This window comes from Pristiophorus japonicus, chromosome 1 (genome assembly GCF_044704955.1).
Source record: "Pristiophorus japonicus isolate sPriJap1 chromosome 1, sPriJap1.hap1, whole genome shotgun sequence".
NCBI lineage: Eukaryota > Metazoa > Chordata > Chondrichthyes > Pristiophoridae > Pristiophorus > Pristiophorus japonicus.
This window is the reverse complement of record NC_091977.1, coordinates 320,757,834-320,773,326: the sequence shown is the minus strand read 5'-3', so window position 1 is coordinate 320,773,326 and position 15,493 is coordinate 320,757,834. Positions and strand designations below refer to the sequence as shown.

General features: G+C 52.4%; 1 protein-coding gene across 3 annotated transcripts in view; it reads left to right on the top strand.

Moving 5' to 3' along the window:
- Nucleotides 1–15,493, top strand: part of znf407 (zinc finger protein 407) — a 732,915-nt gene that overhangs the window by 481,413 nt on the left and 236,009 nt on the right. For all 3 annotated transcript variants that reach the window (XM_070888603.1, XM_070888602.1, XM_070888609.1), the window contains 2 exons: nt 9,320–9,403; nt 11,517–11,637. In XM_070888603.1, coding sequence (XP_070744704.1) covers nt 9,320–9,403; nt 11,517–11,637 — 205 coding nt within the window. The remainder of the gene's footprint in view (nt 1–9,319; nt 9,404–11,516; nt 11,638–15,493) is intronic.

The window sequence follows — 15,493 nt, the reverse complement described above, 5'->3', positions numbered from 1 at the left end:
ACACCCAGAAATTATTAGAAGGCAGCAATGATAATCAAAGGGTTCATATTGTGCCATAAACTATAACTGAATGGCATTTTTTTTCATTTGAAGCCTGAAATGAGATTATTCCTTGATAACTGTTTCCATGTACTTGTTATTTTTGATCATTTATACTGGGGAGCTAATGGAGAATTTGTTTTCCCTCTTTTGTCAGTGATAGGTTTTGTATTCAACATTGATGGGCCAGTCACTCCATGGTGCATGATAGTGTCTATAATTGCACGATTGTCAATTGTGACATAATGACGGCACATTTATTGGGTTATAATCTGTAGTTGGATACCGGAAAAATGGCTGTCAAAGTATGTTAAAACAGAGCTAGGTAGTAACAGCTCTGGGTATTTTTGATGTAGAAAGTGTGGTCATTTCTTCAAGGTTTACAAGAGAAACGAAACGAATGAACTGGGCAAAAAAACCACATCAACAATTTGCATTTATATAGCGCCTTTAACATAGTAAAACATCCCAAGGTGCTTCACAGGAGCATTATCTGAGGAAAATTGCCAAAAGAGATATTAAGACAGGTGACCAAAAGCTTGGTCAAACAGGTAAGTTTTAAGGAGCGCCTTAAAGGAAGAGAGAGAAAAGGCAGAGGTTTAGGGAGGCAATTCCAGAGCTTAGGGCCTAGGCAGCTGAGGTTATAGAGATAGGGAGGAAGGGCTGTGGAGGGATTTGAAAAGAAGGATGAGAATTTTAAAACTGGGAGCTCATGCAGGTTAGCGAGCACGGGGATGATGAATGAACGGGACTTAGTACTTTAATTGCATTTGTTGTACTCACATTGGTCCGTTTGTCAGAGGTTGGTTCACATGTTGTTCACATTTATGTTCAGCTTGTGGATGTATTCTAGAATGGCTCATCATTTTTAACTGCAGAAAGCAAGTGTGATTTTATGTTCATATAAATTTAGAGAAGGTTTAATGAAAACAAATCTTGGGATTGTTTTCCTTTCACCGATTGACAGTGTTCAAGGTTTTTAAAACAGCCCAAGCTGCAGAATGTGTGCAGGAACAGGTTTGGATGTAGGATTTATTTTGTTGCATATCTGAAATACACTTAACATAAGTTAGAAGTTTACACAGATGGGTAGAGTGGGTTGGGGTAGTTCTATAAGAACTATGAAGGAAAAAAATATTGGGGAATGGCAAGAGGTTCAAAACTATGGGCTCAATTTTGCCCAAGCCCGTTTTCTGATGTATTGCCAGAGTTATGCCGGGTTTTTAGGTCCAGAAATGCACCAGAAAAACATGTCCAAACTTTCCCCGATCTTTATCCTGCAATCCAGAGCCGCGCAGGCTGTCCAGTCGCCTCGAGGAGGGTGAAGCCGGCTGTCTGCGCCGAAAAATGCAGCCGGGCCTTCTGCTCATGCGTGGGGGAAAAAAACTCACGTTTTTGACGTCGCTGAAATGAACGCGCATGTGTAGTGTGGCCCCGAGTGAATGCCTTCCCAGTACGCTGTGACCCCGAGTGAGTGCCGGTCCTGGTCCGCTGTGACCCCGAGTGAGTGTCGGTCCTGGTCCGCTGTGACCCCGAGTGACTGTCGGTCCTGGTCTGTAGCCCCGAGTGAGTGTCGGTCCTGGTCTGTAGCCCCGAGTGAGTGCCCGTCCCGGTCCGCTGTGGCCCCGAGTGAGTGTCGGTCCTGGTCCGCTGTGGCCCCGAGTGAGTGTCGGTCCCAGTCCGCTGTGACCCCGAGTGAGTGTCGGTCCTGGTCCGCTGTGACCCGAGTGAGTGTCGGTCCCGGTCCGCTGTGACCCCGAGTGAGTGTCGGTCCTGGTCCGCTGTGGCCCCGAGTGAGTGTCGGTCCCGGTCTGTGACCCCGAGTGAGTGTCGGTCCTGGTCCGCTGTGGCCCCGAGTGAGTGTCGGTCCCAGTCTGTGACCCCGAGTGAGTGTCGGTCCTGGTCCGCTGTGGCCCCGAGTGAGTGTCGGTCCCGGTCTGTGACCCCGAGTGAGTGTCGGTCCCAGTCCGCTGTGACCCCGAGTGAGTGTCGGTCCCAGTCCGCTGTGGCCCCGAGTGAGTGTCGGTCCCGGTCTGTGACCCCGAGTGAGTGTCGGTCCTGGTCCGCTGTGACCCCGAGTGAGTGTCGGTCCCGGTCTGTGGCCCCGAGTGAGTGTCGGTCCCGGTCCGCTGTGACCCCGAGTGAGTGTCGGTCCCGGTCCGCTGTGACCCCGAGTGAGTGTCGGTCCCGGTCCGCTGTGACCCCGAGTGAGTGTCGGTCCTGGTCTGTGACCCCGAGTGAGTGTCGGTCCCAGTCTGTGACCCCGAGTGAGTGTCGGTCCCGGTCTGTGACCCCGAGTGAGTGTCGGTCCCGGTCTGTGACCCCGAGTGAGTGTCGGTCCCGATCCGCTGTGGCCCCGAGTGAGTGTCGGTCCCGGTCCGCTGTGACCCCGAGTGAGTGTCGGTCCTGGTCTGTGACCCCGAGTGAGTGTCGGTCCCGGTCCGCTGTTACCCCGAGTGAGTGCCGGTCCCGATCCGCTGTGGCCCCGAGTGAGTGCCGGTCCTGGTCCGCTGTGGCCCCGAGTGAGTGCCGGTCCTGGTCCACTGTAGCCCCGAGTGAGTGTCGGTCCTGGTCTGTGGCCCCGAGTGAGTGTCGGTCCTGGTCCGCTGTGACCCCGAGTGAGTGTCGGTCCCGGTCCGCTGTGACCCCGAGTGAGTGTCGGTCCTGGTCTGTGGCCCCGAGTGTGTGCCAGTCCTGGTCCGCTGTGACCCCGAGTGAGTGTCGGTCCCGGTCTGTGACCCCGAGTGAGTGTCGGTCCCGGTCTGTGACCCCGAGTGAGTGTCGGTCCCGGTCTGTGACCCCGAGTGAGTGTCGGTCCCGGTCTGTGACCCCGAGTGAGTGTCGGTCCCGGTCTGTGGCCCTGAGTGAGTGTCGGTCCCGGTCTGTGACCCCGAGTGAGTGTCGGTCCCGGTCTGTGACCCCGAGTGAGTGTCGGTCCCGGTCTGTGACCCCGAGTGAGTGTCGGTCCTGGTCTGTGACCCCGAGTGAGTGTCGGTCCCAGTCCGCTGTGACCCCGAGTGAGTGTCGGTCCCGGTCTGTGACCCCGAGTGAGTGTCGGTCCCGGTCTGTGGCCCCGAGTGAGTGTCGGTCCCAGTCTGTGACCCCGAGTGAGTGTCAGTCCCGGTCTGTGACCCTGAGTGAGTGTCGGTCCCGGTCTGTGACCCCGAGTGAGTGTCGGTCCCGGTCTGTGACCCCGAGTGAGTGTCGGTCCCGGTCCGCTGTGACCCCGAGTGAGTTGCAGTCCCGGTCTGTGACCCCGAGTGAGTGCCAGTCCCGGTCTGTGACCCCGAGTGAGTGTCGGTCCCGGTCCGCTGTGGCCCCGAGTAAGTGTCGGTCCCGGTCTGTGACCCCGAGTGAGTGTCGGTCCCGGTCCGCTGTGACCCCGAGTGAGTGCCAGTCCCGGTCTGTGGCCCCGAGTGAGTGTCGATCCCGGTCTGTGACCCCGAGTGAGTGTCGGTCCCAGTCCGCTGTGACCCCGAGTGAGTGTCGGTCCCGGTCCACTGTGACCCCGAGTGAGTGTCGGTCCTGGTCCGCTGTGACCCCGAGTGAGTGTCGGTCCCAGTCCGCTGTGACCCCGAGTGAGTGTCGGTCCTGGTCTGTGACCCCGAGTGAGTGTCGGTCCCGGTCCGCTGTGGCACCGAGTGAGTGTCGGTCCTGGTCTGTGACCCCGAGTGAGTGTCGGTCCCGGTCCACTGTGACCCCGAGTGAGTGTCGGTCCCGTTCCGCTGTGACCCCGAGTGAGTGTCGGTCCCAGTCCGCTGTGACCCCGAGTGAGTGTCGGTCCCAGTCCGCTGTGACCCCGAGTGAGTGTCGGTCCTGGTCTGTGACCCCGAGTGAGTGTCGGTCCCGGTCCGCTGTGGCACCGAGTGAGTGTCGGTCCTGGTCTGTGACCCCGAGTGAGTGTCGGTCCTGGTCTGTGACCCCGAGTGAGTGTCGGTCACGGTCCGCTGTGACCCCAAGTGAGTGTCGGTCCTGGTCCGCTGTGACCCCGAGTGAGTGTCGGTCCTGGTCCGCTGTGACCCCGAGTGAGTGTCGGTCCCGGTCCGCTGTGACCCCAAGTGAGTGTCGGTCCCAGTCTGTGACCCCGAGTGAGTGCCGGTCCTGGTCCGCTGTGACCCAGAGTGAGTGCCAGTCCTGGTCCACTGTAGCCCCGGGTGAGTGTCAGTCCCAGTCCGCTGTGACCCCGAGTGAGTGTCGGTCCTGGTCTGTGGCCCCGAGTGAGTGTCGGTCCTGGTCCACTGTGACCCCGAGTGAGTGTCGGTCCTGGTCCGCTGTGACCCGAGTGAGTGTCGGTCCCGGTCCGCTGTGACCCCGAGTGAGTGTCGGTCCTGGTCCGCTGTGGCCCCGAGTGAGTGTCGGTCCCGGTCTGTGACCCCGAGTGAGTGTCGGTCCTGGTCCGCTGTGGCCCCGAGTGAGTGTCGGTCCCAGTCTGTGACCCCGAGTGAGTGTCGGTCCTGGTCCGCTGTGGCCCCGAGTGAGTGTCGGTCCCGGTCTGTGACCCCGAGTGAGTGTCGGTCCCAGTCCGCTGTGACCCCGAGTGAGTGTCGGTCCCAGTCCGCTGTGGCCCCGAGTGAGTGTCGGTCCCGGTCTGTGACCCCGAGTGAGTGTCGGTCCTGGTCCGCTGTGACCCCGAGTGAGTGTCGGTCCCGGTCTGTGGCCCCGAGTGAGTGTCGGTCCCGGTCCGCTGTGACCCCGAGTGAGTGTCGGTCCCGGTCCGCTGTGACCCCGAGTGAGTGTCGGTCCCGGTCCGCTGTGACCCCGAGTGAGTGTCGGTCCTGGTCTGTGACCCCGAGTGAGTGTCGGTCCCAGTCTGTGACCCCGAGTGAGTGTCGGTCCCGGTCTGTGACCCCGAGTGAGTGTCGGTCCCGGTCTGTGACCCCGAGTGAGTGTCGGTCCCGATCCGCTGTGGCCCCGAGTGAGTGTCGGTCCCGGTCCGCTGTGACCCCGAGTGAGTGTCGGTCCTGGTCTGTGACCCCGAGTGAGTGTCGGTCCCGGTCCGCTGTTACCCCGAGTGAGTGCCGGTCCCGATCCGCTGTGGCCCCGAGTGAGTGCCGGTCCTGGTCCGCTGTGGCCCCGAGTGAGTGCCGGTCCTGGTCCACTGTAGCCCCGAGTGAGTGTCGGTCCTGGTCTGTGGCCCCGAGTGAGTGTCGGTCCTGGTCCGCTGTGACCCCGAGTGAGTGTCGGTCCCGGTCCGCTGTGACCCCGAGTGAGTGTCGGTCCTGGTCTGTGGCCCCGAGTGTGTGCCAGTCCTGGTCCGCTGTGACCCCGAGTGAGTGTCGGTCCCGGTCTGTGACCCCGAGTGAGTGTCGGTCCCGGTCTGTGACCCCGAGTGAGTGTCGGTCCCGGTCTGTGACCCCGAGTGAGTGTCGGTCCCGGTCTGTGACCCCGAGTGAGTGTCGGTCCCGGTCTGTGGCCCTGAGTGAGTGTCGGTCCCGGTCTGTGACCCCGAGTGAGTGTCGGTCCCGGTCTGTGACCCCGAGTGAGTGTCGGTCCCGGTCTGTGACCCCGAGTGAGTGTCGGTCCTGGTCTGTGACCCCGAGTGAGTGTCGGTCCCAGTCCGCTGTGACCCCGAGTGAGTGTCGGTCCCGGTCTGTGACCCCGAGTGAGTGTCGGTCCCGGTCTGTGGCCCCGAGTGAGTGTCGGTCCCAGTCTGTGACCCCGAGTGAGTGTCAGTCCCGGTCTGTGACCCTGAGTGAGTGTCGGTCCCGGTCTGTGACCCCGAGTGAGTGTCGGTCCCGGTCTGTGACCCCGAGTGAGTGTCGGTCCCGGTCCGCTGTGACCCCGAGTGAGTTGCAGTCCCGGTCTGTGACCCCGAGTGAGTGCCAGTCCCGGTCTGTGACCCCGAGTGAGTGTCGGTCCCGGTCCGCTGTGGCCCCGAGTAAGTGTCGGTCCCGGTCTGTGACCCCGAGTGAGTGTCGGTCCCGGTCCGCTGTGACCCCGAGTGAGTGCCAGTCCCGGTCTGTGGCCCCGAGTGAGTGTCGATCCCGGTCTGTGACCCCGAGTGAGTGTCGGTCCCAGTCCGCTGTGACCCCGAGTGAGTGTCGGTCCCGGTCCACTGTGACCCCGAGTGAGTGTCGGTCCTGGTCCGCTGTGACCCCGAGTGAGTGTCGGTCCCAGTCCGCTGTGACCCCGAGTGAGTGTCGGTCCTGGTCTGTGACCCCGAGTGAGTGTCGGTCCCGGTCCGCTGTGGCACCGAGTGAGTGTCGGTCCTGGTCTGTGACCCCGAGTGAGTGTCGGTCCCGGTCCACTGTGACCCCGAGTGAGTGTCGGTCCCGTTCCGCTGTGACCCCGAGTGAGTGTCGGTCCCAGTCCGCTGTGACCCCGAGTGAGTGTCGGTCCCAGTCCGCTGTGACCCCGAGTGAGTGTCGGTCCTGGTCTGTGACCCCGAGTGAGTGTCGGTCCCGGTCCGCTGTGGCACCGAGTGAGTGTCGGTCCTGGTCTGTGACCCCGAGTGAGTGTCGGTCCTGGTCTGTGACCCCGAGTGAGTGTCGGTCACGGTCCGCTGTGACCCCAAGTGAGTGTCGGTCCTGGTCCGCTGTGACCCCGAGTGAGTGTCGGTCCTGGTCCGCTGTGACCCCGAGTGAGTGTCGGTCCCGGTCCGCTGTGACCCCAAGTGAGTGTCGGTCCCAGTCTGTGACCCCGAGTGAGTGCCGGTCCTGGTCCGCTGTGACCCAGAGTGAGTGCCAGTCCTGGTCCACTGTAGCCCCGGGTGAGTGTCAGTCCCAGTCCGCTGTGACCCCGAGTGAGTGTCGGTCCTGGTCTGTGGCCCCGAGTGAGTGTCGGTCCTGGTCCACTGTAGCCCCGAGTGAGTGTCGGTCCCGGTCCGCTGTGACCCCGAGTGAGTGTCGGTCCCGGTCCGCTGTGACCCCGAGTGAGTGTCGGTCCCGGTCCGCTGTGACCCCGAGTGAGTGTCGGTCCTGGTCCGCTGTGACCCCGAGTGAGTGTCGGTCCTGGTCTGTAGCCCCGAGTGAGTGTCGGTCCTGGTCTGTAGCCCCGAGTGAGTGTCGGTCCTGGTCTGTAGCCCCGAGTGAGTGTCGGTCCTGGTCTGTAGCCCCGAGTGAGTGTCGGTCCCGGTCTGTAGCCCCGAGTGAGTGTCGGTCCTGGTCTGTAGCCCCGAGTGAGTGCCCGTCCCGGTCCGCTGTGACCCCGAGTGAGTGTCGGTCCTGGTCCGCTGTGACCCCGAGTGAGTGTCGGTCCCGGTCCGCTGTGACCCCGAGTGAGTGTCGGTCCCGGTCTGTAGCCCCGAGTGAGTGTCGGTCCTGGTCCGCTGTGACCCCGAGTGAGTGCCGGTCCCGGTCTGTGGCCCCGAGTGAGTGTCGGTCCCAGTCCGCTGTGACCCCGAGTAAGTGCCGGTCCCGGTCCGCTGTGACCCCGAGTGAGTGTCGGTCCTGGTCCGCTGTGACCCCGAGTGAGTGTCGGTCCTGGTCTGTAGCCCCGAGTGAGTGTCGGTCCTGGTCTGTAGCCCCGAGTGAGTGTCGGTCCCGGTCTGTAGCCCCGAGTGAGTGTCGGTCCTGGTCTGTAGCCCCGAGTGAGTGCCCGTCCCGGTCCGCTGTGACCCCGAGTGAGTGTCGGTCCCGGTCCGCTGTGACCCCGAGTGAGTGTCGGTCCCGGTCCGCTGTGACCCCGAGTGAGTGTCGGTCCCGGTCTGTAGCCCCGAGTGAGTGTCGGTCCCAGTCTGTGACCCCGAGTGAGTGCCCGTCCCGGTCCGCTGTGACCCCGAGTGAGTGTCGGTCCTGGTCCGCTGTGACCCCGAGTGAGTGCCGGTCCCGGTCTGTGGCCCCGAGTGAGTGTCGGTCCCAGTCCGCTGTGACCCCGAGTAAGTGCCGGTCTCGGTCCCGGTCTGTGGCCCTGACTGAGTGCCGGTCAGTGCGCTCCCTCCCCCGCCGACCTTCTCCGGTGCCCGAGTGAGTGCCTTCCCGCTCCGCTCTGATTCCTGCCCCTAGCCCAGGCCGAATGGCCTCCGATTTACTTACCTGCGTCGATTTCTTTAACTCTCCGCAAGGGTTTTCTCGCGAGGCCACATACGCTGGCCTAAGCAGAAATGGAATAACTATCAGCTGGCCAAAGTTCACTAAATGGCCAGAATTGGCGTAGGTGGCTGGTTACACCCCCTTTGGATGAGAAAAAACGTTCCTAAAAACTAAATGAGTTACGCTGGTGCAAATTGATTGGGGAAACTGTGGATTTTTAAGTTATGCCAGAAAAAGCAGTCTTCTCAAAAAAAAAAACGGTGCAAATCACTGGGGAAAATTGAGTCCTATGTGCTCACTTATCTAACACTAGATAACTCGATTCATAGATCTAGAAAATGCTGGAAATGCTCAGCAGGTCAGGCAGCAGCTGTGAAGAGAGAAACAGAGGTGACCTTTCATCAGAACTGGAAAAAGTTAGATATGTAACGGGCTTTGAAGGCCTTGCGCCATTGTCCCTTTTGTCATTTAATCTCACCTACCTTCCACCCTATCACAGACCTTCCCTTTTGTTCTTTCCTCTCCTTCCCCACTACCTTTCCCAGCCTCTGTACTTGCTTAAAACCTGTTACATTTCTAACTTTTTCCAGTTCTGATGAAAGGTCATCGACCTGTAATCTTAACTCTTTTTCACAGATGCTGCCTGACCTGCTGAGTATTTCCAATATTTTCTGTTTTTATTTTAGATTTCCAGCATCCGCAGTATCTTGCTTTCGATTTATAAATCAATCGATAATATTGATAAGTGGGTTCAGTATGCACTCTGTTGTAACACCTTCTTATTAATGTGTTAGTCTTAGTTACAGCATTCTCAAATGTACCATTGGGAGGTAGCTTCAGGTAAAAGCTGAAGGCTTTTTCTGCCCACTACTCTTGAATAGTCTGCATCCGATAATTGCTGCTTAAAAAACCTTTCTATTACTTCAACCTGCCGTTGTAGATGGACGTGTCAACACCGAGTGACTGTGTCTGTGGGAATTGAGGGGAAAAGAAGCAGGATATGCATAAAAACTGTTCAAGTGTATAAAGCATCCCCATCTGGAAGACATCTAACCGAAATGAAGTTGTACAAAACCATTCCATTGATATTAAAGCTAATTTTTATGGGTCTGACAACTATGTAATTATGTTCAGTGGTGCTTTCCAGATTTTATCACAGTCAATAAACTGCAGTAGTAATTTAATTCCCATTTGACATATTTACATGGAAACATTTGATTGGAGGAATTAGTAACTCTGAAAGTCTTGATAGATATGTTTTAATGATCTGTGACCTCCACGGTCCCCTTATCTGTTTATTGTTGCAATAGGGGAGAAGTCGTTTCTGTGTGACCTCTGCGGATTTGCCGGTGGAACGCGCCATGCTCTTACCAAACACAGGCGACAGCACACAGGTCAGTTAAAGTCGTTCACCTTTTTAAAGTAGCACCTACCAGACAGACAAAAAATTGCAACCGTGACCTGCCCTGAGATAAAGAAAAAACAAAGAGGGTTTTCTGCGCACTGGGACTGATAATTGCTTCGGTGTGAAGTTACTGACGTAATAAGTGATTTGTAGAAGTAAATACACTATGCTTGTGATTTATATATTTTTTTAAGTAGCTGATGGGAAAAATAGGCAGATAATTGAATCTGGGAAAAGAAACAGTATCCTGAGATTTGTTCTGTGCAGATCTGTGACAGGGGCATGGGTAAATCTGTAATAAACTTACTGGACATGTAAGCCCTTATGTACCTCATTTTGAAAACACAAACCAGTTTTTAGCAACTTTCGTGTTCTTGTCAGATGATACTCTGCAGAAATACAACCCGATTGTAAAGCAAGACTAGTTGTGTAATATAAAGCACACATTGGTACATTACTTGCTGTGTTTTCCTGCCTTTGAACTGTCCTAAAGATGGTATTACCGGAAAAAGTCATGACGCCTACCTTCGGATTTCGTGTCATTTTTTTCTTTCAGTGAGTGTATGAAATCCCACTTTTTTTCATGTCTCCTGAGATTACACACTTGTCTGCAGACTAGCCTCCACCGATATTGGTTTGAGCAGGCTGGTACGAGGTATGCGAGGATGATCAGGTCACAATAGTTCTCCTGAGTTTGCCTCCACCAGAGGGTTGCCAACTCTCCAGGATTACCCTGGAGTCTCCATGATTTGACGATTGATCTCCAGGACACTGCTGCATGCAAACCCAAGAGAAAAAAATCATCGGGCCATTGAAAAAATTGTGTGCTTTTTAAAAAAAAATTATTTGAACACTTTCGCTTATTAGTTATATTTAAAAAAAATTGAGATGGGGCTGTTTGGCTCAGGGTGAGAATCATTCAATTGGGTAATGAAGGGTCAGTTTGTTCCTCAATTGGCTTGCGAAGGCCTTGAGGATGGGCATGTTGGCCGACCAGTGGTGGGGGCGGGGCAGTGGGAGGAAGCCATCAGGAATACGTCCAACCAGAATTGGCAACCCTAATCCCCACACCGGTACGATTGAGATTGAAAACTCAGTGGAATGTTTGAGATTGAGCCTGTGTCTCAACGCTCTTGCTGCAAACTGCTACACCAGCACATTGTCCTGTCTTTACTGACCTTTCACCTAAGTCATGCTGAACAATTTCATCGTCCTGTATAGTGGCAGAACAATGCTGCTAAGAAACCCAGACTGATAAATTTGAATCCAAAGTCCTTTCAATCAGCAGAAATAATAAATGCAATAGAATAATCAGGGCCAGAGTGATCTCTTGGCTAGTTCCGATCGCCTAAGTGCGTCAGAGAGGAATTTTCCTGATTTTTTTTTTTTAACCCCAAAATTGGCCTGGGTTTTTATCTGCTTTTTCACCTGTACCAGGAGATCACATGGTTTTGAGAAGAGTGGGTAGTGTAGACATTGTGATGTGCAAGGTATCAAAACTGTGTAGACAGACCGCGTAGGACCAGAGGGTCTTTTCCTGTCCATCATCGTTGTTTGTATGTTCGTATTATTATAGATATAAATGTGTGGCCAATACAAGATAGCAATTGAACCTTGGAGTCTTGGCCACCTGCTAAACCACTCTGGTTTCACTCTTGTAGCTATTAATATCCTCAGAACCTCGCAATTCTTACACTGCCTTGTGTCTTTCTGCCAGCTGTTTTCCGTCCTGTATAAAATTCTGCAGTCCTCTGATTTAAGATGGAAGATTCTGAAATGTGTTCATTTTAAGATGCTAAACATAACTGCATCCACAACCGAAAAAAGGTTAATCCAGACACTGGTACTATATAATGGTGAAAGATGCAAAAATATGCAATCTGTGACTTTTAAAACATTACACCTTATAATACAAGTATCAAAAGAATTTTGAGATTGTGAACATATGCTTCTTTTAAAGTATGTATGATTGGTCTTCATACTTGGTCAATAGGTAAATGTTTCTGAAATTAAATCTTTAGTAGCATGGTTTTCTAGCCCTTACTCTCTGATAATTATAGGAGTCTGTCCCCGAAAAAAAATAATGAGGGTTTCTTTTGTAGGTGAAAAGCCATTCAAATGTGAGCAGTGCAACTTTGCTTCCACAACACAATCCCATCTGACCCGACACAGGCGTGTCCACACAGGAGAGAAACCTTACAGGTGTCCTTGGTGTGATTACAGGTAACAGTTCATTAAACACTAGTTGATGTGAAAAAGATTAAAGGTGATGAGAAAAGGTTTATTCAAATTAAAAATACATTGCCATTAAAATACATAACCAGCATCAGTAATTACACATTTAATTAGGAATTACATTTCTCAAAGGATTGCATTTTTAAGGGTGTTTGGCAACCCAGATCTTTGTCCTTTTAATTTGATTATTTGTTTGCGGAAGATATTTCAGAATGCATTTTTTTTAATTGCATAAGAAAAACAAACTTGTTTCAACATGGAAAGATAGCGACAAGAATGTCTTTCTTATTCTTAAATTTAGGAGAGGTTTTGCTTTATGAAAGAGTTCCTGATCAGGTTACAAATGCTGTCTCTGCTGAATTTGATGTGTTCAGTCCAAGCTGATTAAATGGATAGTTTTATTAAACAAACAACTGCACTAAGTTGATGCACAGGCAAGTTTTACTCAGTTCTGTCAGCATCTGAAATGGAGAAACAGATGAACAAGATGTTAACCCTATCGTCACAGCTGCTGCCTGATCAGTATATTTCCAAATTATCTTTTTATTTTAGATTTCACTGTTTTTCTTTATTTTTTTTAATTTTTGTTTTCTAGTGACCTTCCATTTCTAATGGGGTTAGTTTATTTGTTAAACCTGCTTCACTTAAAGCTGAATTTAAAAATAGTGCAAGAGCCTTAATGTAAAAATACACTTTGGGGTCGAAATTCCGTACCGCCCATTAGGACACGGTAACCAAGGCGAGGCGGGACTTCCTGTGTCCGGCGCAGAAGTCATGCCCCTGCAGTGTAATTGGGGTTACCGCCCCCGAGAGGAACTGGAGCACAATGTCACGTGCTCCACTACCTCTTGGGACGGGACTGGTGCACAGGGCCCTACCCTTCCATTAAAGGGGAGGGCACATTGCAAATTCTCCAATGGAGCAAGGGGCTACCACTTCATCACTGGGGAGCAGGATGCCGTGGCAGCAGCTGGCACAGAAGAGGAGTGCCGGGCTGCAACATCACAGCACAGACCCCGCGGTTTCCACAAGGCAAGGCCCCGATCGGTAAGTTGGCCATTTAAAAAAAAAAATGCGTGCTGCACCTCACCTTTAATTTTCGCCCCGTGAGCGCAGTGCAGCTCGGTTCACGACCCGCGAGGCTGGCGCGGACATCGCCCACGTCGGCCTCATGGGGTGCTACCGAAGTTTAGCTCCGGGGCACTACCGGTTTGCGCCTCTGCTAACTCCCGTGGAATTTCGCAGGAGGTGGTAGCAGCTCTGCGCCCCGGGTGAGAAATCGTTTGTGTCCCATTAGTGCTAACGGGAGGTGCAAATGACGCAATTTCTCCCCCTCTGCTTTTAAACATGTGACGAGTCCTTTTGAGGATGTCACTATTGTTTCGGGTCAGAAATCCAAAATTATCTGAATGAAACTGTATCCCAATTTGGCGAAGTTGACTCGAGAACCTATGATTGTTCTTCGAGCAGAGAGAAGTGTTCAAAATTATGAAGGGTTTTGATAGAGTAAATGTGGTGAAACTGTTTTCACTGGCAGAAGGGTTATTAACCAGAGGACACAGATTTAAGGTAATTGGCAGAAGAACCAGAAGGGAGCTGAGGAGAATTTATTTTATGCATGAGTTGTTATGATCTGAATGCACTGCCTGAAAGGGTGGTGGAAGCAGATTCATTCGTAACTTTCAAAAGGGAATTGGGAAAGGAAACGTTTGCAGGGCTATAGGCAAAGAGCAGGACAGTGGAATGAATTGGATGGCTCTTTCAAACAGTCGACACAGGCAGGATGGGCCAAATGGCCGCCTCCTGTGCTGTATGATTCTAAATTCAGATTTCTATTAAAACTGAATTTTACTTGGGGGAAGGGGAATGGATACATAAATTTCAGCTGAGGAATGTTGGGACACTTTGCAATTGACTTGTATGAGATACCAGAGATTTTTAGAGTTTGCCAGATTCCTCAATGGGTTAATTTAGATCAAATTGGAATAAAATTGCAAACCTAGCTCTTTTTCCTCATTATTAGTTGTAGCACATTTTTAGTGATTTCAGAAATATTCGAATGTGCCTTTTTAAAGTGTCTTTTGAAGGGCATCCTCCAAGTACAAACAGCATAGTTTTGCTTGGAAATGGAAAAAATACTGCAAATTTCAGAAATCTAAAATAAACCTGAAAGTATGAGAAGTGCACAGCATCTGTAAATGGAATAGGCAGGTGAACATATTTTGGGTTTAGATACTTCATCAGAACTGGAAATTGGAGGATAAGCTCGCCTTTAATGGGACTGAACAAAACAAAAGGCATAGGAAGGGAACAGCAGGTAGACATTGAGAATCAGGAATGGTGACACCTGTCACCAAGCATTTAATGGGTTGAGTGCTCAGCAAGCAAATTTCTTGAAAAGCTTGAAAGAGGTGAAAACTGACGGATGATATATAAGGATCATCTCAGCGAGGCAACGAAGAGGCACTAGAAGAACAAAAGAGCATGAAAATAGCCAAGTCAGTGAAACTGCAAGGGAAAGATGTACACAACAAGAAAGGCAAAAACACAGAGGGGGGAATAAAACTGTAAATGTAGAGAATGTGTAATATTGCTGGAAATGCACAGCGGATCCACCTGCATTTGAAAAGGGGGGCCAGTACTCTGGATGTAGCCCCCCTCACCCCCTCAACCTCACCAGAAGACTGTTCTTACTGAACGTTAACCCACCCCCCCCCCGTTATGATGACAGACCTGCTGGGTAACCCCAGCACTTTAATGCTTCTAAGAAATTGGCGGGGAAAGCAAAGGGCCAAAGAGGCCAAAGCAAATGTTCAGACTCGGAATCTGCCAAGTGTCCAGGAGATAGGTACAGGACTTATTCCTGAAGCTTTCTTTGAGCTTGGTTAAAGCAGCATAGAATGTCAAAAGCAGAGAGGTCAGAGGGGAAATAGGAGAGGGTCTTGAGCGGTGAGCCACTGGAAAGTCAGGACAACACTTACTGAACTACTCCATTCTGTCTATAAATCTGCCACCTAATCTGCACTTGGTCTTGCCAAAGTAAAGGACCACACCATTAAAAAAGAAAGATTCGCATTTACATAGCGCCTTTCGCGAGCTCAGTTCATCCCGAGGCGCTTTACAGCCAATTAAGTACTTTTTAAAAGTCTAGATACTGTCATAATGTAGGAAATACCGGCAACCAATTGTTTGAAAATGGCCAGATAATCTGTTTTAGTAATGTTGGTTGAGGGACAAATATAGGCCAGAACACTAGGGACTACTCCTCTACTTTTATTTGAAATATTCCCAAATGCGATCTTTTACGTCCACCCGAGTAGGCAAATGGGGCCTCAGTTTACCATCTCCTCTGAAAGATGGCACCTCCGATTGTGCAGCACTTGCTCAGTACTACTAACACTGGAGATTTAACCTAGCTTTTGTGCTCATGTCTCTGGAGCGGGACATAATCCCACAACCTTCTGACCCAGACGAGTGTCACCTGCTGAGCCACCATGGGCAATAAACACAAGGAGGTGGGTGGGGTGGCTTGACCCATCCACCTCCACGGAGGTGTGTGGGGGGCCTGACCCATCCACCTCCATGGCACGAACCTGGTATTGCAGTACTTCCAGGAACGGTGCAGTGGCTCTAGGCCTTTTGGCTAAGAGCATTGGCGCAGAGTGATCCTTGACGTGTGCAGGGTGACCTCTGGCGTTTGTGATTTGACAAAGAATTGGAACGATTGGCTACGAATTTCAAAAAAAAAAATAAATAAACACAAGAAATACAACAACTTGTATTTATATAGCACCTTTAACATAATAAAATGTCCCAAGGCACTTCACAGGAGCATTATCAAACA